Source organism: Impatiens glandulifera, chromosome 1, assembly GCF_907164915.1.
Source record: "Impatiens glandulifera chromosome 1, dImpGla2.1, whole genome shotgun sequence".
Lineage (NCBI taxonomy): Eukaryota > Viridiplantae > Streptophyta > Magnoliopsida > Ericales > Balsaminaceae > Impatiens > Impatiens glandulifera.
Genome location: NC_061862.1, coordinates 136,351,779 through 136,379,553, shown reverse-complemented (window position 1 = coordinate 136,379,553; position 27,775 = coordinate 136,351,779). Strand labels below are relative to the sequence as shown.

General features: G+C 33.7%; 1 protein-coding gene across 1 annotated transcript; it reads right to left on the bottom strand.

Moving 5' to 3' along the window:
- Nucleotides 1–71: 71 nt before the first annotated feature.
- Nucleotides 72–26,078, bottom strand: LOC124919864 (anaphase-promoting complex subunit 1). The gene is made up of 36 exons (XM_047460227.1): nt 25,754–26,078; nt 23,607–23,670; nt 23,349–23,433; nt 22,700–22,986; nt 21,759–21,864; nt 21,484–21,641; nt 20,915–21,102; nt 20,741–20,810; nt 19,699–19,869; nt 17,643–18,109; nt 17,090–17,546; nt 16,442–16,777; nt 16,031–16,114; nt 14,935–15,027; nt 14,695–14,754; nt 14,312–14,410; nt 13,343–13,483; nt 10,149–10,229; nt 9,377–9,448; nt 9,170–9,241; nt 7,834–7,927; nt 7,663–7,754; nt 7,439–7,492; nt 7,263–7,340; nt 6,983–7,104; nt 6,744–6,898; nt 5,534–5,610; nt 5,353–5,466; nt 5,175–5,276; nt 4,072–4,212; nt 3,042–3,215; nt 2,467–2,530; nt 2,069–2,393; nt 1,423–1,501; nt 1,190–1,288; nt 72–653 (listed from the first exon to the last, which is right to left on the bottom strand). The coding sequence occupies exons 1-36, from the start codon at nt 25,972–25,974 to the stop codon at nt 273–275; spliced, it is 5,463 nt and encodes a 1,820-aa protein (XP_047316183.1). The 5' UTR covers nt 25,975–26,078; the 3' UTR covers nt 72–272.
- Nucleotides 26,079–27,775: the final 1,697 nt, after the last annotated feature.

Genomic DNA, 27,775 nt, shown 5'->3' with positions numbered 1-27,775 from the left:
ATATTAATTTCTAATATACAACATTATATATTATTTTTTAGAATATGATATAAATAATGTAGAGAAGAAAATCAAATTAATAAAATATTTCTTCAAACATTGAATTGTCAATTCTTAATAGAATTCTACATCTCATCCAGACAACCTAATATTTTAGACAACAAAAATTACATTCTCTTTTAAAATGTTTACTCTCAAATATCATACAATATATAACTAATATACAAGGAGATAAAAACAAGTTACATGATGATGGTACTGTTTTCTTCTTCTCAGATAAGTATTTTGTCGATTTGGGCCATTGCAGAGGTTTGTGTTCGCGGAATGAGCAGATTTAATATTGGAAGTAAAGATGATGATTTCGATGCACCAACAACAGAACGGGCTTTTTCAACAGCTGTTTTGAGAACATAGGGCGATGGTACATCATTCCACTGTAGGTACCACGACAGAATAGCACAGCCATTACTGTCTTCGCTCGGCCACTTTCCTAATCTCAAGTAGTTACTTAAATGGTTCTGTAATCCACACACATTCTCGAAGAGCTCATCTACACGTTTCCTCATTGACCCGATAAAAACAGACTGTATGATACCACCTTTAGGATTTATCAATCTTTCATTTAACAAAGCTTCTTTGTAAGCCAAGGCCAACTACAAATATAGAACTAACAGTTAGTATTCAAAATAAATTCCATTGCTGATTTGGGTGTTGAAAATTAGATAAGCATCATAAAGGCCATGTTTCTTAATTCTTTATTACTTTAGTGAATGATTTATTCTCAAAAATCAATTTTAACTTAGCACCTTCTAAGAACATACAAGAATATTTTGAAATTCTTCCCTATTTACATTCAAATCCATTTGAATAGTGAAAAAATTAGTTACGAAGGATAGAAGTTCATTTTGTTACCTGAACTTGGGAATCCTACAAGATCCATTCATTCTTTTACTTTTAAAAATGGCTCAAATTACTTATCATTGTTGGTTGTTGGTTAACTTCGTTAAGTTCTTAAATAATCTTCTTCACAATTTTTGAGCTCATTAACTTTTTATTTTCTTTCTTTCTTATCAAGACAATAAAAAGGAGTTAACTAAAACTGCCGACAAGAAGTAATTTGAGCCAATTTTAGACGTTGAGATTTTGATATAAGTTTAGAAAGCAAATTGAGCTACCCAATATATATTACCTTTAGACTAGAGATGAATGTTGAGTCATTCAAAGCAGAATGTCCGGTCTGAACTTGATCAGCCATTGATCCAAGAATTGAATAGAATGACAGATAAACCTGCATTTTGACTCATCAAACTAATGCCAAAGAAAAAAAAGAAAAGGAAACTATGGGGGACACCTAAGAGTAAGTTTATTAGAAAAAAAGGGTCACAAGATTTTAGATGAAAATTTCAAATTATAAACTAATACCTGTAAAAGAGTTGGCTTATCCTTGCTCACACACTCAAATAACACTTGCAAACAGAACTCTTGGAAATCAATATCAGACCTGCTATTATAAAGAAAATTATAATTACGAGTGATAAAAAACATCATTTCCGTTTAGGTTTATTTAACTTCATTCTAAGCCATCAAATCTTTTGACTAGACTCAAACAAATTATCACATCAGCCTTAAAGAAAAAGAGCATCTTGGTCAGGAATCCCAAAGAAAGAAAGACAGGCCTTGTTTGATGAAGGGTTATCCTCTTTATCTCATTATCAATCACTCCATCAATCAAAACATCAACTAAAACACCCTTGATTTTTTATAATATTTATAAAAAAAATCATTGGATATTTTAGTCATTCAACCCAAATAACCCTAAATAATTCACTTTTTGTTCAACCTTTTTTTCCAAAAAACCTCACATCAAGCAACCTCTTCTAAGTTTCAGCCTAAAATACAACAATTTGCACTTTGTCATCCGTAGTTTCTACACAAGCTTAGGGCTTCATCTCATAACTCATGTAAATTATGCTTTCCAATATGCAGTAAATAAAAAACAAAACAAATACAAGGAGAAACATTGATCAAGTATAAGAAATGAAATATAGGAAAAAATAAGGACACTTGCCTGTTATTCCAAGCAGGGTCAGAACAAAGTTGTGCAAAAGCATTTAAGCTTGGATCAGATGAGAATGCACTGACCAACTGCTCAATAGATTTTGCCCCTGCTCCAACTGAGTCATTGGGGTTTGAACTATTAGCAGCTTCAAGTTTCAACTTGGAACAATCTGATGATTTGAACTTGAACACAACCTTGTGCATTGCCTGTGACAGCAAAGATTGGCACCCCACAGGATCATCTACATATGAACAAACTCCAACTCTTCGCTTTATGTAAATGATACCAGAGTTGAATGGGTCATTCCTGTCCGTGGAACACCACCAAGGTTTCTCTGTAAAAGAAGGCTTAATGATTGATAGGAATAAATAGTCGTGGGATAAATATGGGTGCCAAATTCATTATACCTTCAGGTATAAGCTCTATAAGCTGGGGCCAATACCGAGGACCACAAATGCGAACTGTTTTCAGCTGCACGATTAACATCATCAATAACTTGGAGCATATTTAGGTATACTATAGGACTGATTTCACAGCATATCAAGCCAGGAAAGTAAGTAATAAATAAACATGTATCCATCCAAAAAAGGTCAGAATTCAAGCATAATTTGTTTTGAAAAAAATACAGAAGAAGAACACAAGGTGTGTTCATGGGAAAAGACAATTGAAGATACACCATCATGCTAAGTTTTTCAATATTGATAAAAAGATGTAGATAATAATTAATTATCAAATTGATTCTATTGATTATTTATGGTATTGTCAGCACTAATATGATTGTCTACCTATCAAGGAATATATGGTAGACAATGACCTCATTATGGAGATTTGATTTCCTTAATTCTAGGAATTAGAATTATGTAGATAATTGACTGATTCCTTGTATTGTATATTTATACAGCCCCCTTATGGGAAATAATACTCACTCTATTCCAAATCTGTTTTCTGTATCTGCAAAAAAAGAAAAGGATTAGGAACTTACAACAGCACGTTCAGGGAGTAGACATGGGGTAATTTCGCAGAAAGTTGTTTCACTATAACAATCAGTTTCCTTGATTGTAACCTCAAGAGGAGCATAAACTGGCAAACCAGTATCTACATCAATTGTCTGGACCCATCGAGCTTCCGTTGCAAGAACATACAAATGCCTGAAAGCCTGAAGATTATTCTGGAATTAATATTGTTTTCCAATTTGATTAGGCAAACAACAAAAAATTGAATGAATTAAACATTTCAAATCTAGCATTGAATATGATATTATACTTGTGGAAATACATTTCAATATATTGTTTAAAATTTTTACCTTAACTGAGAAATATAGAATTTTATGATATTTTAAGGGTTCCGATTTATCTTGATTGAGAAAAATCAACACTTACAATTGTATAAATAGGTATACCAATCAAAAACATATATTTCTCTCTTCATTCAAGAATTCCACAATACTGTAAAGAGGCATGGCAATCAAATTCCCATGGGAACCATTTAGTTAAAAATAGTCCAGTCCATGGAACCTTCTCAGTCCATAATAAGGACTTAGAATGCTCGTTGCATGCCATCCAGCAGCAAGTGGGCATAAGGAACTGCTCACAATTTCCATGAAATCAATACATTTTAGGCTGCTTGGATCCTATCATTTTGTTGGTATTGTATTCACGATTCAGCAGTTTTTCATATGATATGATGAAATTGTCTATGGGAGTTTTTCCAAGTGACTTCTGATAACAAGGACCATCCTTTCCATGGCAAAAAAGGATCAGTGGACTTCAGGAATAATAGTTATGTTATATTCCAAGTGTAGTTCTCTTTAAATAGTTATGTTATCTTCAATTCATAATGACAAAAATAATCACCCAGCAAAACAAATAAAGATTTATCAAAAGAAACTAAATTCATATATTGAGTGATTTCAAAACAATTCTAGCCATACCAATGACAAAGAAATGTATATGAGAGATTTATAACAATTCAAAATTTGTGTTTGAACACAGACCTGGACCATTATAATTTACCTGGAGGTGACACCTATTGTCATTGGGCCCCATAGGTAAACGTGGATACAAAGCTATCAATAAAGCAGCTATAGAACTGTTACTAGTTGAAAAAGTCCGCACTCCACCTCCAAGGAACAAGAAGCCAACAGCTAAGCTCACCTAGAAATGACGACATCAATATCAAATTTAGACCAACAATATTATTATTATGAATTTCAATTCAGGCAAAGAGAACTGGCTTTACATATCCTTAAGATCAATTAATATGTAGAAACATCAACATTCATTTGATAGAGGATGTTCATTGGTTTAATTTGAAGATAGATATCCTATGCTGCAAAGGAAGGTGCATAGACACATCACATAGGATTATGATGAGGGTGAGCTGAACAGAAACATAAAAAATAATACTCAACTTCAACTACACCTGTCACAAATTCAACAATCAATTTCACTAAGATTGTCTAGCTCATGACTTCATGATTCAAGATAGACACTATTGCAAAAAACAGGCATTTACACATCAAACCTCTCACATAAAACTAATTGTTGAACTTATATTAGGTCAACAAAGAAAGAAGGAATGAAGAGGAAAGATGACATTCATGAGTGGGACAAGAGAGTGAAGAGTTAATTGGACTAAGAAACATGTTTAATTTGCATAGAAGTGTATCCCGAATAATTAGAATATTGAGATTTATTCTAATATTAATTAGGTAGACAAGTGTTTGAGGACAATTATTCTTTTAATCATTATCCATATAATAAGTTAAAAGATAATTATCCTAGGAATGTCTCCTCTATCCTAGAATTAGTTGTGCATTATGTATTTAGAGGACAAATATTAGACTGCAGGAGGCAGTGTGTGATTAGTTGGTACGAAAGGGCTACTTAGCAAATAAAGGGAGTCCACTACTGCCAAATCCTAAGCAACCTGCATTTGGCAGCAGAAACAACTATTCGGGAGGCTATAATTGATCAGGTGCGAGTACTTCTACTAGTGCTGCTAATACTGGATCATTATCGAAACCGGTCGTCATAATCCAAATCCCAAAGATTTAATTTTGATGTACGCAGTAGGATAGATCATAATGTTTAGATAACGAAATGACATAACTTACAGCCATTTGAGTACCATAGTTGGTATGCCCGTCTGCATAGCTTCGATTTCGGAGATATCTCAGCAGTCGGAGAGTTTGTAAATCTCCAGAACCCGCCATTACCTGCTCAAGTAGATCAATGTTGGATCATATTGTTGTCAAAGAAATTTAAAGAAATCAAAAGGAAGAAATTACAAACCACGGATAAGGAAAGAACAGTAAGGTGAAGGCAAATCTCCAATGTTCCCCGATCCACATACTTCGCCAATCCCTTGGGCATATTATTTACACTTTTGCTAGATACAGGTTTAATCTGGACATAACAAGATGAAGAATTCAACAACAAAAAAGGCTAAATAAATAACATAAGTCAGGCAAACCTCATTCAGAAAATAGACAGCATATTCATTAAGCAACTCTTGTGCATCGCCATTATAAGTACCAGCAAATTTCAATCCTGTCAAAGTAAAGAATAACTCAAAGGGATTGAAGGCATCAAAGAAAAACAGATTTTTAATGTCAAGTAGGAAAACGTGTATCCCTTATTTTTAAGACCTTATACCGATCCTAGGAAATTACATGTAAGATGTATTTAAAACGAACTACCCATAGGAATAAATCCATTCAAGATCTTCTAATTTCACAACAAAGATAACATTTGGAAGATACTGAACAGAACAATTCTAAACCAACTAAAATTCTTAATATAGGAGGAGTATCATCTATAAAGGTGTACCTATTTGAGATATTATATTAGAGAATGATGTGGTGGCCCTATGTTCTGGCCTAATCTTATGGCCAACACCAAAATCACCCATAACAAGACGTTGCAACTCTTGGTGGTATTGTTATGGAACAAAGTGGCACATGGCCACCTCTTCAATCTTGCGCAACAAAGTGAAATAAGGGCCACTTCATGACTCTTAACACAAGTCGAGACTGACTATGGATCCATCACTATGAAGCCATCACATTTAAAGTGAAAAAGGTTGGAGTATCACACATTATAAAGCCAAGAGCTTCAACCTTGATTTACAAGGAAGGGGATTTTGGGGTGGGTTACCGTTGTCGAGTTGTTGTCCCCTTCCTTGGCAGCCAACATTAACTTAATGCAGAAAGGGCGCCTCTTAAATCCTATAATAACAAAGTGTAGAAAGCTAGCCAAGGTGTCATTCTATAGTTGCAGATTTTTGGGAGCAGTAGATTGGGTGGGGTTCTAGAGGATCATTAGCGCTGATTGGAAAACAATTCCCCACATCATGTGGTGGAAGATTTGAAAGGAGTGAATCATAAGAACATTTCCAGGGAAGAGTTTTGGGAAAGAACTGATCAAAGGCTTCATGCTTCACATGTTTACTTCCATCAAGCAGAGGGAAATTTACCATGGAATCTAACTCTTTTGTATCTCCCTTTTCTTGCCCTATTGTTTTTGCTCCTTATTATGTAATTGTGAACACTTCTCTCACTCACTTATTTTTAATGAAAATTGACCTTTTAAAAGAAGAGAAAGGAGGTAATCTCATGTACTGGTGAACGATAGTATATAAGACTGGCCTATAACTTTACAAAATTAGCAAAAATAAGAATTACCAATTGATAGACATGCTCCTGCCACTATGTTGACATATGCTTGGACTAGTGATTCAGCATCAATGTCATCCTCATGACTTGCCTCAAGACTGTGCAGACCATTTTTCACGATATCAGGGATCTGGGATTGGATCCAACTTTTGGATGGAGTAACCCTAATAAATTAACAATGTTTAGCTAATCAATTGATGTATGTTATGCCTCTTCTTGCTTTCATGTTTTGATGCAACAAATGATACCTGCTCCATAACACCAAATTCCAAGCTATGACACGAAGCATAATGAAATCAGGCCTCACATATTGTAAACTAAACTGTGTATGGGGTATAGAGAGTCTTGAAGCCACCATCTCTGATTCAGTCTGAAACAAAAAGAAATTGAATCAGCAATTTCCTGATGAAATTCAAAATTGTCTAGTTTAAACAACTGCTATTTGGTGGTAATAAGGTTGCATAAGGTTCCACGAGCACAATAAATGAAACAGGTTAACATACATTAATAATAGGAAATACTTAGTACCTTCAAAAACATTAAACCCAGAGCAATTATAGCTCCAGGCGCAGTGATGTCGATATTTATCAATGCACCATCCATCGTCTACACACAACAATAGTAAAATGTCTTAGACAGTAACAAACTGGCAAATTCTAAACCAATGAACAACTTCAAGCAACTAAGAAAGGAAATGGTAAAACCTGCGCTGGACCATGGTTTTGGTCGATTCCTGAGAATGTAAGTGACACGGATCTCTGTTGCAGGAAAAGAGTAGAGCACTTACAGAAAGATTTAAATGAAATTAAGATTATAAAAGAGTGAAGAGATCTGATGGTGTCAAGATAAAATAATAGTTAACCAGATTAAATGTGTCAATAACAGTGGATCAACCAAAAAATAATATAAATTGAAATGTGTCACGAACATTTTGACTACTGCGGGACTCCTTGCCACCAGCGTAATGAAACAATCGTTCAATTAAGGTGTCCATGAAGCCAAGAACATCCTGTCCTCGACCTTGAGATGAAATAAAAGTAAAATGAAAAACAGTTATGAAAAATATAAGCAGAATTCAAAAACCAATCAATCAACCTACCTAAACCAACCAATCCTAGAGCAAATCCTGCAGAAACTGCATAACCCTCGCTCTCTAGGACATTATCAACTCCACTTCGACGGCCTATTTCACTCTGTTAGAAACATGAATGCGTACAATTATCAATGTAGTATGCGTCTAATAAGGTTAAGAATGGAATTTTGTGTACTCTTCAAATACTCAACTAGTTGAATCAGTGTAAATGTAATAATAAAGAAACTGAAGATAACAAGTGGATGATGCTGACCATGGAAAGATTTACTGTCCTTCCAACAAAAACAAAGGGAATAAGCTGGAAATATTATGTAGGAAGGAAGATTTTGGGTGAGAGAATGAAAGATCAATTGAGCACACAATGACATTTACACATACGCCTCTCAACAAAAACATGAGAATGAGGGGGTTTGCATTTTTAGTAAGAGGGGGACAGGGGGTGATTCATAAAGTACAAACCACTGAGAGGGAGAGGGAACGAGTTGGTGGAGAAATTTTAGGGGGTTAGGAAGATCCAACATGAAAGCGAAATAAATTATTTTGAAAAGGTCAAATTTTCACTAGAAAGCAAAATACATGTAATTATAGAATTCTACATGGGAAGAGAAATCAAGACTCGTGATAGAAAAGAATTGTAGGATCTTTAGGACGGAGCGGGTGTTATCAATAGTTGTTGCAAATACTTTAGCCACAGTAAAATAATTTGATCCACAAATGAATCAAGAGAGAGAGGATTGCCACTAACCTCTAATTGCTAGTTCTAGGGACATGAAGTGAAGAGAAAGCAGAGATTTGCCTATTTATACATAGAATCATCCACATGTCTAGTCATTTCTTATCTTCCTTTTGCACTATTACAATAAATTCGTTGGTACTAATCATAGTTTACATGCATAACAGTCCAACTAAGAATCCGAATTGCAAAAGGAACACTACACTCAAATAAGGAGAAACCCAACAAGAAATAAGTTCAATAAAAATTTGCATATTCCATGTAAAAGTTCTGAATCCTGTTGAACTGTTCACAGGTGATATAATATCATAGTGTTTGGAACTGATACACTTAATTAATCCCACCCTCAAATTCCGCTTTGCTAGTGGTCGTGCAACAAGGAGATATGGATATCTCTAGACAATCAATCAAGGCTTGATTGATCCTAATTTTTCTCTTTAGATATATTAGAATAGTATTTATTAGGATATACCTCAATCACAATTTAAGGGGATAGTATCTATATATATATTTATACAAATCAGTGAATGAAAGATTATGATTTCCCTATTCACAATTCTCAGATTACAACAATATCTATAACAAAAGACAAGCAAAACGCAAAGGTACCAGGAGAATTTGCATAGTTTGTGGGTGCATAGATCCTTCGTAAAGAAGTCCAATGGACATTAGTGCTGCTGGCTGGAAAAAGGACACAATTGACAACGAGAAAGAATTATTAATTAAACAAGAGTAGTCCAACAAACATCACCTGTAAAAGCAACATTAGCACATACTTGATTAAGTAGAGATAACTTCATGATATACTAGAGTTACCTGTAAAAGGCTTGATAACTCCAAGTCTGGGAAGGACGAAGGGTGGCGAGCTGGTACATGAACATAAAAAGACTGACAATAACAATAAAATTGCTCAGCTTTAAATATTCCCAATAATTCAAGATGAATATTGCTAACTATAAATGAGATGTAAAGAGATTACTACAAAGACCCAAAATAAGTCATATTTCCATAGAAGAGAAGATGAAAAGATACATATACCACCTATAACTCCAATCCAATTAACAGGATTTTTAATCATGAATCTAATATATATCAAAAGCATCCCTTTAAATTCAAGCCAAACAAAGATTCATCATAAGTGCATCGAAGATAACATAACATGCCCAACAAGATCATAAGACGATGACACCAAAAGACACTTTGGTATCTTACTATGAGAGCCAGGAAGGTCATAAGCAGGAGAAAATCTTATCAAAAGGAGATGACATGGAAATGGGGTTTTTGAAACATCAAAAGAAAGGCAGTTCAAGTAGTCTAATTCATCAAAAACATTAAATAATGAACTAAGTCATCAGTTTCTAGACATGGTCACAACTGCAGCTGGAAGCTTGAGGTGTAAATTATTTCATACAAATTTCCTACACAGAAACAATATCTAACCCAATTTATTTATACCTTGTATACCAAAATGTAAGGAATTTCATTTTTGTCCTTATATGGAATTCATGCTAATCAGAGCTATGTAGAAATGTAGTAAGATGGAAGCAACAAAGGAACAAAGAAATTAGCTTAATCATGTTGAATCCACCTTGGATATTGCTGGTTCCATAGTCCCCCTGTATGAAGCTGCTAGACCAAGCATTAGTCCAACTGTTGTGCTTTCATTCCCCTATAAATAAAACATTTGAAGAAGTTGAAAATCGAACACGAGCATCAATTAATATTTAGATAGTCAAACAAATTACCCTTCTATAATACATCAACCATTGCAAAAGTAGAATATTCTGATACCAAATCAAATTTCCCTAATGGACAAAAGAGAGAAAGCAAAAACTCGGCATAATTGGAGATTTGTTATTTGTGTATATTGCCATTTATTACAACCTATCATACTTGGAATGTCAAATTTGTGAGTATAAACATGTTCTCTTGTGTGCTTACTTCTTAGATATGTCTTAGATGACGGTGAGATTTGGCATGAGAGGAATAATGGAGTCTTTGGGACAAATAAGATATGAAGAGAAAGTGTGGAAAGGTATAGGAGGATGTTGTGTAACATGTGAGAATCTTATCCACCATTATTATACTAAGAAGAGCAAACTCATGAACCTTGTCCACCATTTCCACCTTACGCACCTCTTTCGAACTCCAACATCCCTCTATTTTGCAAGTGAACCCAATACCACCATCGCCACCTCATTTCCATGAACTCGTTTCCAAAAACACAGTCAGAACCAGACAAAATCCAATTGCTACACATACACTATCAGGTACAACACCAACTCATAAATCTAACCATTCTTTGGCTAATGATTAACATTCCAATTGTGCTTAGGAAAGGTGTAAAGTCGTGTACGATACACCCTATCTCCAACTTTGTTTCTTATGAACAGTTCTCTCCCAAGTGTTGGGCATGTGTGATTGCTTATGATGCCATGGAGGTACACTACTGCAATTATGAAGCTCTCTGCCACCCTAGATGGATAACATTAGTTGACAAACTAGTACACGCATTTAAGATCAATAGCTCATGCTACATCTATGACCTACCAATATACAAGAAAGCAAAATGATTTGTAAAGCCAAACACAAAGTTAATGGCATAGCTCAAAGCACACCTTGTCACTAAAGGATTCTTCAAGTCTTACAGGATATACCAGACATCTGTCGAGTAACCAAGCTCAACACCGACGGGTCGTTGTAAACAATGATTGAGCACTGCACCACTTGGACGTAAAAATATCTTCTTAAACAATATATATATATATATATATATATATATATATATATATATATATATATCAGATCCCTAATAGCCTCAACAACTATGTCAAGCACCAGCAAATCAGTCGACTTCACACATCCATGTACAGTCTATGGTCTCAAAAACAATCTCCTTTGGTTCGATGAGTTTGTCACCATAGTCTTGAACTAGCAATATATTCCATGTCAAACCGACAACACTTCATTTATTGAAATTTTTTTCTAAAAATAATTTTGTACTCAGTCTATGTTGGTACCGAAGACAACACTGTCGAAATTGACAATCTCAAAAGAGTCGTCACCATGGATCTTGGCAATTTATCGGCCAAATCAACTAAAGGGATTCTCTTGTCCCAGCACAAATACACTTTTGACCTACTCAAAGAGACATGGATGGTTGTTTCCAAATCTGTGGAGACATAAATGGACCACGACAACAAAACATGTTCTACAGAGGATTATGCACTTGTGGATAGGGAGATACCAACGACTAGTTGGTCGCTTTTCTTATCTATCACATGCACGCCTAGACATCGAATTCCCCTTTGTGTGGTAAGTCAAATAGAGCTCTGCCACCAATGAACACATGGATGTTGTAAACAGAATCTTGAGACCTAAAGGTACCATGGGCAAATGGCGACTATTCTTAAAAAAATACAAATCATAGTATTCATGTCTACTCCAATGTAATTTAGGCTGGTAATCTGTCACACAAACGATCCAAGTTAGGCTATTTCACTTATATTTTGTTACATAGTGCGGGAAAAAGCAATCAATTGTTGCAGAAGCAATCATTTTAGAAGCTGAATTAATGGACATTGGCTTATGTGAGGGATATGGATAGTGTATGCTCTTTACGCACTTAATAATCAAAATGAAAGATTATATTGCGACAACGAAGCATCTATTAGGAAAGAAAATAATTGGGTCCACCATGATCACACAAAACACATCATGATTCATAAACATTTCAGCTTTAAGAACATAACCACTCAAACAATTAATTATGCCTACAAATCGTTGACATCTTCCCGAAAGCTCTATCATGCCTCAACTTTAACTACCTTTGTGGCAAGTTGAGCATGTACAACTCACTTTGAGCCTTTGAGGTGGGGGGTAATAATTTTGTAGAATATTCTTCTACCAAGTCAAATTACCCAATATAAACAAAATAAAGATAATGCAAATAATCGGCACAATTGTATATTAGATCTTTACAGATTTGATTTATGCGGGATTTCATCTTGATTTATTTATTGTGGCCGATTAGAACATACCTAATTGGAATGTCAAAGTTGTGTCTGTTAACAACCCTTGTACAAAATATTTTGAAAGGAATATTTGTGTACAAGGGTTGTTTACATTTTTTATGCACACAACTTTGACATTCCTAGGTATGTTCTTTCCTCCTTTAGCTATAATACCAAAAAAGTTCAGTGAGCAAATCTTTCATCCTTTCAGGCAGAAACTTACAGTAAACAGACATATAAAAGGAGGAAATGGAGAATAAGCATGGACATTAAATCTTTTAAGCAACAATTTAATTTAGCTCATAATTTTCCCTTTACAGTTTTGGTAATCAATCTAAGATGGTAAAGATAATGAGAACATCATTTTTCATAAATATCCAGTGGGAAGTTTCTTACTTTATAGAAAACTAAGTTAGTATTGAGTGAAAGTTTAGATCTCTCAACAAACTATCAAGAACTGTTTGATGACTGGTGACGTGAAGTAAGTTTTTTGGTTCAAACTTTATTGCATGACCAATCTCATTTAGCAAAAGGTTTGAATTACCAAAATCTATGTTTTCCCATGTAGAACCCCATGCTTGGCCAAAGAAAAAATAAAAGAGTTATCTACCTATACAATGGAAAGTATCCACATAGTCTATCTAATGTAGAAGCTAGTCAAAATGATACAAGGCCATACAACAATGTAACAACACACATCTTTTAACATGAAAGAACCAAAAGATGTGTTCCTTTATGAGATAAAAGGCAATTTATGAAGATAAAGAACCTGAGAATAGTATTGGTATATGTCAGTTATAGTCAGCACTTGCAGATGTCCATGTAAACCCATAGCAAGAAGAAGTCCTGCATGAGTAACATTTGCTTCATCTGGCTGGTTATATATTATCCATGTTCTAGACATTTTCCCCTGCACAATAATCCAGAATATGTAATGATATTATCAAAAAGTAGATAATGTATACAACCAAAGTAAAAATGAAACATAGAGAAACTAGATTTACAATAAAAAAGATGTTGATAGAGGATAAATGATAATCCTCTTAGCCCCATTTGTTTGGTAGTTGAACGGATGCTGTATGAGTTAGTGGTAACTATATGTATAAAAAAAAAAGACCTTTCTCATAAAACAACCATTCTAATGTTCTTATCTAAAAATGTACAAATTACTGTTACATTTAATTGGACTTTTAATATAAAGGCCAGAATACCAAAATGGGGGAAAAGTATTACCATATTTTAAAAATGGGACCTAAAGTTAATTTTGCACGATAAATTACCTTAAAGTATACCAAAATATTCAAATACATACTTAAACTTTGACAATTTATTCAAAATGAGATTGACTTAACCACTTATGCCCATGACGGTAAGTACTTTTTATGAAAATGGCAATTTTATTTAATCACTTCTCTTTCTTTGATTTCTCTCTCTACAGATCAATAGAGGCTCGTCACAACATACAATTATGTAAACTAACCATTAAACAATGATATTACCTTCAAAGCAAGGAATAATGAAATTGATAGGTAATTTGAAGATCAAAACTTTGATTCAATTCTCTTAAGAAGAAGACATAATAAGAAAGAGGGAAGAAGAAGAAAATATGAACACAAAAGTGACCAATCTCTACTTCCATAAGACTATGCCTCTTTTAACCTTAAAATGAAAAGTTACAATCAACTATCAGAAAAGTTATAGGTAACTAACTACATTGTTTTACAATATTTATACAAACCTGAATAGGTGCAAGCATCAATCCAGCAGCAACAGCATTGTGAAATTCTGGCCATATTTTAAGTTCTTGGATATTCCTTATACTTGGATCCAGGTTAACCTGCCAAGAATGAGATGCCAGCTTCGTGTTTTTAATTCAATAAGATGCACTGAAGCATAGGTTTGATGTTGGTAATAGATTGAAAAATAAAAAAATTATGTAGGCTATGACCAATTAATACGAGAACAATAACTAATACGAGAGCTTGTAGGCTATGACCAAAGAGAAGATTTGTTAGCTGGTATATTTTTGTTCTAAATCATGGAAAACAAAATTGCTAACTATGAAAGGCAGTAATTCAGAACTCTTGATTGAAGTATGTCATTAACTTATTACACACATACAGTTGCATTTTGTTGGGCAGGTAATCGACCTGCCAGCACAAGCTTCGGCACAGTAAGCGCCTGCAAGAGAGCATCAAAAGACTGTATTAGAGAGAACAAGTCATTCCTGAAAGTTGAAAACCATAGAGCATATAAAATTGGAGCAACGAGTTGGAAAAACTACATCATTTGCTAATACTAGTTCTTTCCAATCATGACTTTTAGCTTTATAAACTAATGCAGTCAAAACTCCAAAATCACCTCTGTTAAGAGAGTAGTGGTTGTAGCAAGGGTAAATGCCCCACGGCCTAGAGGAAGGGAAGTAGTCCTTTGAGCAAGCTGCCAAAGCTGAGCCTATGAAATCAAAACAAGCATAACATTGACGGAACAGTTAACAAAATCTTGATTGAGGAAGAAATAAAAAATTTAACTAACAAATTTTGGGAATTCAAGGAGAATTAGCATGACACCCACAGTCATGCCCCCCGCTTAAACTCAAAGCGCTTCCAGATGGAATCAAACCCGTGACCTTTTGGTCTCTTAAGCCGACTCTTACCACTGGGTTACCTTAGTGGGGTAACATTTTAACCAATTAGGCTAATAAGACTTTATAAACTAACAAATTTATATTACACGATCCAGGAAACACTTTTCTTTTTCACTACATGGGGATTGCTCATTTGCAGTTCTGATTGGAATATTTCATCCGCAACAAGAAAGGCCATGACTTTCGTTTTCTACAAATTTAGTATGAAGCATCAAATTTTCTTACAGAAAATGGTGCATAAGTTGATTAGTTTATAACAGGATATGTGCTCTTTATGTATCAATAATTTTAGTTCAAGGTTTTGCTTCAAGTTTTCCATACTGTTAGAAATATTGTTAATTTGTTGGGTTTGACTTTTGATCATACTGTACCACTCCATATATATATAGGCTTTATCACTTTTAAGAAATAATGAACACTTTTACCCAAAGCAAACATATCAGAATTCAAGTCCATACACCATTCCTTGCCCAAAAACAAACATAGTTCTATCATATATCTGGGTTCCAATTGCAAAACATCTGATTCTGAAAGGTGGATCTATAGGTGATTAAATGTTGTCATAAACAAAGGGAAGTTGTGCATGAGCTCTAAGATAAACTTGACCCCATCAAAAGAGGGCGACACAATTAACAGAAACAGCTATTTACTTTCTCTGCCCTGCAAGTTCATTTAAGACTAAAAAAAAGATTCAGACTGCCAGATATTGTGGTTGTATATTTTTCTTCTCTGAGTGATTAACCAGAATTTGTAACTTAGGATCTGCTTTGGAACATATGTCATCTAGGGAAGAGAGGAAAAAATATATACCTGTTGAAGGTCCTGATCAGAAGCAGTAGTGTTGATAGATGTCTGGATAACAACAGGTCTGGCAGAGCAAAGAAGACGTCTGGCCTACATAGATAAGATAAAGTAGAAATTCAACAGTAAGTAGCAAAGGAAGAGAACAAAGTGAGATAGGAAGGCATAGCTGCATGACTGTTGTAAGTCAGAAAAACATGCACACCCATTGTTTTATCTAAGCAGACTTATAAGGATTCCCAACATTTGGTAACTATGACTTTAGTGTAACTTGTTATCTGGACAACTTAAGTCATTTTAAACTATTGTGGTCCTCATGCAGATGATTGGCAAGCAACTAAAGCAAAACAATTCTCAACTAGATCACATCTACCAAGAAAATAAGCATGACAAAGATAATGCTTTTGAGACTAAGATCACCTCATTTAACCGCAGATCACGACCATAACGCAGCTGAGTGCTGGAGCTGAAAATATGATCCATTCCATCTGTACTCGAGCCATTAACCATGTCTGCATCCTCAAGCCGTGTATTTTCTTGTCCGGTTGTATCAGGAAGTGGAGGAATTGTAACAGGAAGCAGGTGTAGCATGTAAGGTGAAGACATGGAAAATAAATTCATATCAGAGACAGGACCGAACTCCTTCAACTTCCAAGAATGTGTCCAACGTGACCAAGCCAAATCTTCTCGACCAAGAAGAACATATGCAACTGGTGGCCAGTCAGTTGGAGGTGATTCACGGCACTTGTCCAATGCCTGTGTCATGCAGATAATAGAGCAGTTTTTACTATTTAGAGAATTTGAATGTTTAAAAATTAAAAATCTAAACTGGAGAAAGTAAGAGAACTTGTAATAGAGTATGTAAATGAAGCTGAGTGGCACAGCATTGATATCAACCTAACCATGGCAAAATTGTTTGCATCAGGATGAGCAATAGAAGTAGACATGGCAACATAGGGTTCACTTCATGATAACTCCAAAGGTAACAAAAAATTTTGTTCCACAACCCTAAATTATCCAACATGAAATGCAAGTCTAGGAGATTACAAGAATAAATAGATAACCTACATGTCTCAGAGGGAGTGAAACACCTTCAGGCAGTAAGTCCAATTGTCGCAAGCCAAATCCTTCCCCAACCATAGCCAAGACAGTTCTTTCCTCACAAGTGGTTGATGATCCAGAGGCAATGCTACAATAAACACCAGATGATAGCTTTTTCCCTGACAGCTCTGAACCAAATAGTAAACTATAAAATGAGACTATCTTTCGGGCCCAGCTCAAAACCGTGCTTCTGTCATCAAAAATTAGGGGTGGCAAGTCACAAGTATCCATAGATCTAGGCCCATGCTGCACACAGCTTTCAAGCCATCTGAATATGCTTGGAGGAGTATGGCCACAAAAGAGTGACTGGGACAAGAACTTTGACGAAAGACCGGGGAAATCACGAATGTAATAGTCCAAATAGCATTCCTCCCCAAGGAAATCAGCAACATCACATAATAAAACCACCAGAAGACCCAGATCCCTAGAAGACAATTATCACATTTCCACAAGAACATTAGCAAATAAAATTAGTCAGCTCAGTAGTAGCTGTTAATGAGTTCAGAGAACTATACATTACCGCTTACGGATGTTGTCTAATTTGAGACTTTCATATACCGCATGAAGGGCATCCAAAGTTTCCATCAAAAGCTCGTGGTAAAATGGGTTATGTGAATTTTGCATGGTATCAAATTGCAAACAAGAGGTATGTGATGTATGGGCAGAACTCCAAGCTATAGACATTCTATTATAGTTCTTATGGAAATCGCTGCTAATAAGGAAGTCCCAAGCGGAACCAGTGGATGAATCTGCAAATTCTGGGAGCCCAGGGCTGCTTTTACCACACATTTTCATAACTGCATTAGAATAAGAGTACCATTCATTATCCACAGTAGCAGCTACTTCAGATGGATAACCTAAGTCGGTACTGGCCCAAAGAAGAATAAGAAACTGGTTATAAAATCTTGAACTCAGTCCAACAGCCATTGCTGATATACAATCGTTAGCCAATGAAGAAAGGTTCTGCTGAAGTGCACATCTATAAACCTGTGTGAAGAGAAGAAAACTGTGTTATTTGGAGAAAATAATAATAAAGGTGGAAAGATTCTACAGTAACTTCAAACAAATAACCACACTACATTACTCTTATTGTAAGTACTGGAATTGCATGACTGTTAGTTGTCCAACTACATACAGTAAGGTTGTTGTTAAGGAATTAATTGACAAAATTGAATATGAAGAAAATGAAGGATATAGCATATGGGATTATTTATATCCTGCATTATTGTTTTATTGATATATATATATATATATATATATATATACCAATAAAACATATATATATATATAATGATAATGAAATATGCACAACGTTTTTCTTTTTAGTATTGTAAAGGTGTTTATTACAAGCCAAGTTGTGAATTAGGGTTAAGAAACAATGATGAAGAACTAATAGAGAGAAATATTTAAACAAAAAAAAATAATAATAATAAATTGATTGAAATAGGTGGGGAATTAGAGAAATGGGAAGAAAAAAATGATATAGAATTCCATAAGAAAGAAAAGAAGAATTCCATGGGGAAAAGAGAGAAAGCTCCAGGGAAGAAGAAAGAGAATAATCTTTTAGTAGAGAAGATAATTTCCTATATTCATATCATCATATTTACATTAATTGCAAACTACTTATTTATACTAAATAATCAAAACTAAAAATAACTACCAAATGATTAAAAAAATTGCTACTACTAATAACTAACTGCTTATAACTTCCTATCAATAATAATATATTAATAATGTCTAAGCCTAAGAAATATATCACTTTAATATCATGTCATATTTCTTCCAAGCAACAAGTGGAAGAACACGTGAGCAAAGAATGAGGATTGAAAAGTGAAGATTTATCTGATTTAATGTTTTAGTGGTAGAGTTAGTTGACAAAGTGGGGTTTGGTTATGTATAGATGGAACCACACGCTAACTATTTAATCTCGTGCACATATATTGTAAATGCTGTATTTTTATTTTTATTTCAATCTATTAAAAATAATCTTGAACTAATTCCAGTTTCCAATTATTCAAGTACTCACATTTGAGTTTACAAAGCATTATATCCAAGCTAGGAATGAGAGATCTTAGCAAAAAAAAAAAACTGGGAATGAGACATATAGTTCTCAACTTAAGGGAGCGTGTTTGAATGTAAATAAAATAGGTTGGGATTAAGTGTAAATATGTCGTAAATGAGATGTTTAAGGGATGTATACTTAAAGGAAGAATTGACCCAATCCCATAAATAGAGGATTCTCTATATATTTCCCTGATTATGGGAGATTTCTTTATTTATTTCTTTACAAACAGCTGTACAGAACTGTGTAAGCTTATCACACAAAACTATACCAGAAGTTTATTTCTACTCTCTACTGGCTTCAATAATGAATAAAGACCATAGGAATAGAATGGACAAAGTCAACAATTAAAGCATACAACTTTCCCTTCATCAATAAAAAATATAAGAAAATGGACAAAGACAAGACACCTGCAAAAGTTAATAAACTACTCAAAGCAAACCAATATAAGTTGTCTGTCTAGTTCAGTTTTTAATCATAGAATACGTCAATAAATTATAATTGGTTAAAATACCTTCCCATTGCTAAGCTTTACATTAATCCGCTCATCCACAGCATCTAGCAGCCCAGTGATTTTCATATCATGAAGAGTTGAAGGTGTCCATGAAGGAACCAAATTTTCCGAAAGCTGAATTTTATCCAGGCAAGGAGGTAATAGATACTTGCACAAACATTGTCTCCCAGACTGCACAGTTTCATATATCAGAAGTTTTCAGATATCAACTCAACAAAATTATTTGAGGCACTTGTCAAATCTAAAAAAATGAAAGAATAATCCATAGGTTGAAGCTCTTAAATTGAAATGTATTTTGTTGCCATAAAAAAACTTGAAAATTGCTTGACAAGTTCAGAAAGTATTACACATCAGAAACACAAAATATTACAGAAAGTCCACTTCACCACCGACCCTAAGGAAGGTTGAGCTGGCCGAAGAATTAGGAGGACTTGTTATGAGGAAGGGTTGTTATGAAAAGTGGCAGTTAGTGGTAGAATAGCACAGATAGATGAGGACTTGTTGGAATTTAGTATGATGAATTAGTAGATGATTCTTTTTTTGAGAAAAAAAATAGTAGATTATTATGTTCTCTCTCCTATGGTCTTCTCTCTTCTCTCATCTCAATCTGTAATTCTCACCCTAGCAGTTAGGGTTTCTCTCCTCACATATCTCAAATTCTATGTAATCAATTATATTCTCATTTCAATATCACATTGCAACAGACTATAGCTTCCATGCAGTTTAGAATTGATCAATATATATTTTATATACTGAGATCTAACTGACATGATGCATAATAATTTTGTTTAGAGGAGAACTATAGACATTAACTGATGTAGCCAAAATGATTGAGAATGATTGGGATAGCAAAAGTGTGTGATATGAAGGCACCTAAAAGAAACAGAATAAATTCCAAAAAATCAAAGTATACCACATGCCTTGACATGCTTACTGACTTGATGTGATAACAAAAGATATTCAGCAGTACTTAATTAATTAGTAATCATTTCTTAGTATTTGACAATTCCTTTTTGGTAGCAGGAAGCCAGGAACTACTTACATAAAGAAGAAGGGTGTTCTCTGGAGTCAAAATAATGATGTCAAAAAACTGAAAAGGGCCCACCTTAACTCTGAGTAAAAAAATACAGAACATATATCAGAGGAAGAAAAAACATTGAGTTGGAACTTAATTTCCGATCAAATTTATACGAAAGGAAGAGAAAGTGATGTCCACCTGGGACGAGTTACAATCACAGGTTCAGCAGCAATGGCAGATAAACTCCAACTCATATCAGGCTTAACATCAACAAGAAACTCATCATTAATTTCCATGATCTGAAGCCTTAACGACAATAACTTTTTCTGTTCTTGGAGGAGAAAGCAAATAGTAGTAGATGCATCATCATCAGTTGCAAGGAAAACCTGCCAAAGGTCAAATCAGTTTACAGCCAGAACAAATAGGTGTTTATACACCATAATAACAAACAAAAGTGGAAAGGTGAGAAATAAATTAAATGAAATCACTAAGAGCAATGTGTAGAAGTTGAGCCTAGCAGTGCCTAAGGAAATTCAAGTGGATATCAAATTAACATCGCATTCTCAACCTTAAATCATAATCTTTTCAATTTTAGTGAAAAATTAATATTAATAAGCAAACACTTGTAGCATCAATAAAGTATGTAGAAGCAGCATTAGGCTTTAGAACTGATCAAATAAAATAAAATTTGTTCAATTATACAGTCACTATACATATGTAGAGGATTACCTATCAGTTAACAATGTTAAGAAAGTGAAATTTGGTACCTTATTAGCAGCTGACTGAGCACCTTTCCCCTGCCAAATTCTTCGAAATGAAAATTGCTTTGGTAACACTCCAATAGGAAGATCACATAATTTAGAACGTGTAGGCTCGTGGTTAGAGTTAATTGCATCTGCAACCCACAACGAGTGTTGCAACTTCCCTGCAAATATACGAAGCGGTTATTGTATTTATAAGATAACTTTAATTTGACAATTTTATCCTCCTATTCAAGGATAGAAAGGGGGAGAGAACAATAACCAAAGCTTTAGGAAGAAACCTTTGTTGTATGATGCCATTAAAGGAATACGATTGCTAGTCCAAATTGTGTTCTCCTCAAATTCTCTCATGATGTTCATCTTTCCCCTTTCCTCAATAAAACTGGACTGTGAGAATCATCACCAAGAAACATTTCTAAGTTGACCAGAATGGGGATTGTGTAAGCCAAAGGAAAAAATCAAATACCAGAAATATGATTCAACGTTTAAAAACATGTATCACCACTATATTGACATCAGGATTTTGTAAAGCTTTATCCTTCTAGAAATATACAAACGACCCTTTCTCTTCCTTCAGTACTTATCAAATACCATAAATATGATTCAACACATTAACATTCATGAGTGGTCAATTATAACTAAGAACTATATCTTTGATGTAGGGCAAACCTTTAAGAAATCCTAGATAAGTTAAAGTCTGCAATTAGGCTCATTGTTGGTAGTTTATTTAATTGTAAGTATCAAAATTAAAAATTTATGTTAAAGTTTTCAAACAATCTAATGTTTCTTATGCATGGTCACATTTGGTAATTAAAGTTATTCACATACTCACATATTAGTAAGACATAACATGTAGACATGAAAATATCAATACTCATAAGGGCACTAAAGTTGTCAGCACTTATATTGGCCTAATTATTTAGTAAAAGGTAATCATAATAGAATTGAGGAATCCCATTGACAAAAAAATGGTAATAGTTCATTTATGAGCCAAGGATTGCTAGTTTGGTAACAATTGTCACCTAAACCACATGGAAAACCCTTTCCATATATGTGCATTGTTGTTGTGGTTCTCCTTAATGATGTGACCCCAGTAACTAATAGTAAAAAGACAAATAAAGATTGGAAGACAACATATAAAAAGCATGTGATGTTGGACTACAATAAGAAGAACAAATTCACAAGGATCATAACCAAAAAATCTGCATGAACAAATGGATACCTGGGGTTCTTCTAGAGGATCCCTTAAAATCATATGTGAAGACATTAAAGTTCCATCAGCCCTTGTTGCATGACCAAATGTATTACCTATACCCATGTTAAGTAGTGCATTGCAACCAATTTCTCTTTTTGTACGTGATATATCACGTGAACTTGATGAAGGGCTTGAAGATGAAAAGGGAGCATAAGCTGATGGATTACATTTAGTTCCATTTTGAAGAAGCAAACCAAATGGAAGAGGCCAGATTGATGTGACTGTTCGAGGAAGAGAAACTGCTGCAACTTCACCTAATGAAAAATGCAAAAACAAAATGTCCAAAATAAGTTCTCATGTCAATGCATTTAGCAGAATGAAGAAAAGAATATGACTAAAATAAGCCTAGTATCTCTCTACAAGGTGAGAACATAGAAATATCTCAAAATGAAGAATTTTGGCTACAGGTAGTACAAAGGCTTACTAAAATAGTGAAATTGAATAATTCATGACAAGAGTAAAATTGAAGATCTGAAAGCCTTTCAACAAGGAGGGAAAACGTTGTTACTGAAAGACCATAAGCAAACTTTCTTACAACAACACGAAAGTATAGAAGCATCTGAACGAAGAAACACATGCAGAAAACAGCAAACAATCTACCACGTTAAGTACTGACCTTCTATGCCATAAATGGTCAAACTATCACTTTGCAGGACACAAAGAAAAGCTTCAGACACACTGCTCAGCATACACCAGCACACCTATTGTTTGTGTTAAACATTCATAGAACTATTTTAGCACAAGGAAATTGAAGTTCAAGCTTAAAACTGAGATATCACATTAAACCCACAATTAGAAACTCTGCAATTGATATTACGGAGTCCAATTGCTACAAATTCATATACATTCAAACAAATCTAAGCTAGTTAAGTACCTTGATGACAGGGGAAGGTAAAGTGAATCTCTTGTATACTTGGGAACCCGTTGCCCAAATTATCCTAATCAACAAATGTAAACATCTCAGTCTTACCGTGGAAGACAAAAATGTGGTTAGGTACAGTAAAAATAACCTCATGAAAACAACAACAAGAAAACAGGAAGCATAAATAAGTCAAGTAAACAAAAGTTTGAATTCTGAAGGAGAAGTTTCCATTAGAAATGGGAATATCAACAAGGACAGTATCTACTACCCACATATGGACAGATTGGCAATAGTTTTCTTTGGCGATTCTATCCAACTCCTAAGATTTGATTGTCAACCATTATGCAGCCATATGATCCAATTTTATCAAGTAACTAGGGTAGTCTAACAGTCACTCCTATATGGAAGGGACACGCGTAATGAATATCAACCAGAGTCAGTGAATGTTCCTTTAGGGCAAACAAATGAGTCATTCGGCCTAGAAAACCGTGCAGGTGGCGCAAATTGTTGTTGTATCAAGTTTGTGAGACGGAGGTGAGAATGTCTTGTTCTTCACATACTTAATAGCTTATCGTAGCCTTGTTCGATTGGGATTCAAGTATCTTTCTATGGCTATATCAGAAGGGAAGTCAAAGGAAGGGAGTCTTGGTAGCGAGTCTAATCGGAAAATAGGAGGTTAATTTGATGAGGGAAATCCAAGCGAGGACAACAAGAGACACAGAGGCTGTTTTAGGTGGTGTCGATCCCCTTGGAGGCAATGGTAGAGACCCATGGTGGTTTCAATGATGCCCTCATGTTGGGCTAAAAAGTGTATTTGGAATAAAATGATTTCTTCATTTGTGTATGCTTTTAGGGAGATGGTTGAGTGGTGGAAGAGAGGAGGTCGAGATGTTGATGGTTGACCTTGTGAGAGCAAAATAAAATGGATGGATAATGTTAACTTAGAAGAAGAAATCCAACTTTGATTTGTATATCGTACTTTCTCTTGTTTTACATCTTAGTTAAACTGCTATGTTAGTTGGAATTGGAGGGCTTATTTTTGTTTGGTAGGAAGAAATAAACATTAAAGAGAGAACAAGGGAGTTGGTTCAAGGGCGGAGACTACCATCATCCTATAAGTGTACCGCGGATCGCTAAACCTTGTCAATGTTATTTTTCACTTGTGTTGGTTGAAGGCTACTCCCTCGAGAGAGAAAGGAGCGTGGGGGAATAAAGAGGACCATGGCTTGGATGGACACGATTAATAAAGCTCATCTTACAAGATGATTCCTAAGGCAATGGATCCATTAAAAGGGAAGGCATTTGTTGATGATTTCACCCCTTATGAGTGAAAAATGACAAAACGATGGACTATTTGACACGACTAAGAATCCTTGGTCAATAAAGGAGGCTATTGTGCACTCTATTTTTTTTTCTTTTTTGAGAAAAGGCATTTGGCCATCTTTAATAAAATAAATAAAGAACAGCCCAAGAAATCTTACAAAAGACAAGTAAAAAAATGGGAGAAAAACTCAATATGTTAGGTCTCAAAAGCCAAATGAAACTATAACTAGAAAAAAAAACGAAGAGGGTAGATACTTCAAGTGTAAGTCTTTGTGCCAAAAATTAGCATGACAGAAGATCTCCATTATCATCCTCTAGAACATGGAAAGGGACTAGTCAATAACTAATGTTGATTTGGCCCGGTAATTAAACATACAAGTATGCCAATTCAATTTGAAATTGACACAACACAATCAGATATCATGAATCCTAACCCAGATTTAAGATCACATTTGAATTCCCTACTCAAGACCTAAATAGTTTTTCTTGATTATTCTCTATACATATTTGTGTTTGCTCTCTAGATCATTTCAGTGAGTATACATTCAGCACATAAAAGGAGGTAGTGATTCTCTCATTACACCACACTATTTCAAATACTATAGGCCCTATACTCGTGATATCATTCTAAAAAAATCTCAGATTTTCACAAACTTAAACAACAACAAAAAAAAATGCAGAACATTTTCCCCACATGCGATCCCTGTGTGCACATAACTGATAATGAGAATTACAAGACTATAACCTAGAAAATGAACCATTAATAATTCATCCCCAATGCTCCTAAAAGCTTAAAATCACTTCAGAAGAACTAAAGATTGAATTTTTCATCTTACTGATTTCCTCGGACGGAAATTTCGTGATCACCACCTTTGCTGGAACAGGATGTCTCACAATCTCCAGTACCATCCTTCTGTCTACCAACGGCGGAATCGAATAAGAAGTAATCAAATTTGTTCTGAGAATCCTCGGCAGACTTGCCGTCGACAGTCTCTGTAGCTAAACTAAAGGGCTTGAACTCACCCAGAACAGTAAGCCTGCGCGTCCCAATCGACATTTCGTCAAACTGAATCCGTAGTGTAAAAGATTATCAGGAGAGAGAAGGTGGGGAATTTATATTTGTCTCTCTCCCGCCCTTTTGTCCAAAACCCTAGTAGAGTAGGCTTGGTTTATTTGTTTTGTTCTTCAAATGTTCTAAAACATGGATGAATTCATAGTTTCTTTGTTAGGATTGTTTTTAGAGAAAAATTTATAAATATTAAATTAAATTAAAAATAATTTATAGATAACTTATATTATTAAATAATTGATTTCATAATAAATTAAATTTTAAAACATATCATTTAAATAAAAATTAACTTTAATGAAAATAAATATTCTATATGATAGAAGATCAATAATTCTTAGAATTTATTTTAAAACTATTTATCCAAATAAATTATATAATTTGACCAATTAACATTAGTTGTCTTTTTTTTATTTAGGAGGTAATCAACTCATTTTACTAAGTTAGTCATATCTGTAATGAAATTAGATTATGTGAATGGTTTTTTATTATTGTGAATAGAAATAATAATGTAAAAATAATTTAATGTAATTTTTTTTAAATAATATATTTGTCTCAACCAAAAAGTTAAGAAAATAAGTTTCTTCATTTCTTATATTGAAAAAAACACATAAAGAGAATCTTATAAATTGTAATCATGGGTTAGAAATCTAGGGTCAATTGACCCTAATAACTTATTAAAGATATATAAAATCCAAAAAAACTAGGAGAGTATTGTATTTTTTCGATACACCACTACAATTGTCATAATATTTGTTTTTTCTTTTATAAAGTTGGTCCCTTTTTCTTTTATTAAAAAATATAATTGATTATTTTCTATTTTGTTTGTTTTTAATATAATGATGGTAATTGGGTTCAAAATCAAGTGATATTGATGTAGTGATTATTGTGTTAACAAATAAGATGTTTTCCTATCATAATTTTGTGATCTGTCTTAGTTTGATAATGAATTTTTAGACAAGTATAACTCATCATTTTCAATCTATTGATATAATATTGTGTTTGTGAAACAAAAAATTTCCATAGGAAAAAAAACATTTATGGAACTAAACACAATTTTTATATAAGAAGAATACCATGTTCAATTAAGAAGTTTGTAAGGCATAAAAATTAACAATGTATTTTGATAACTTTAGAATTAAGTTTAAAATTGTAGTTGTGGAGTAATTTCAATCCTTATGTTTGTTTAAGAAAAAAACGTGTAGTAGTAATTATTTATAAAATTACTCTGTTATATGTTATTACATGCAAGATAAGAACGGAAGTCAATTATATTTCGATTTGAATTTGAATTTTGAATTATAATTATAAAGAAGTTTAAACTAATATGATTGTGTAATTATCAATTTCATAATTTTACTTTTTTAATTTTAGAATTATTGTTTTAATATTTATTTTTTATAAATATATTATTATCATTTACAGCACATGTTGAACATGTTAAAAAAAATTAATTTAAAAAATTACATATTAAATCGATAATTTTTTATATATAAATCGAACTTTTAAACAAAAAAAAATTAATACTTGAGTTATCACAACAGGTTCGGTCAAATTAATATATTAATAATATAAAAAATATATATTCAAATTATTTTATTATATTTTTTAAATATAAATTTTAAAATTAAATATTATTTATTATGAAATTGGAATTTAAATTCATAAGTGAAATTTTCAATTCACAAAATATTATTTTGTCCTTATTTTGTTTGAAGTTAAGTTTAAGATATATATATATATATAATAATTTACTATTATTTTTTATTTAATAATACTTTTCAAAAGTAAT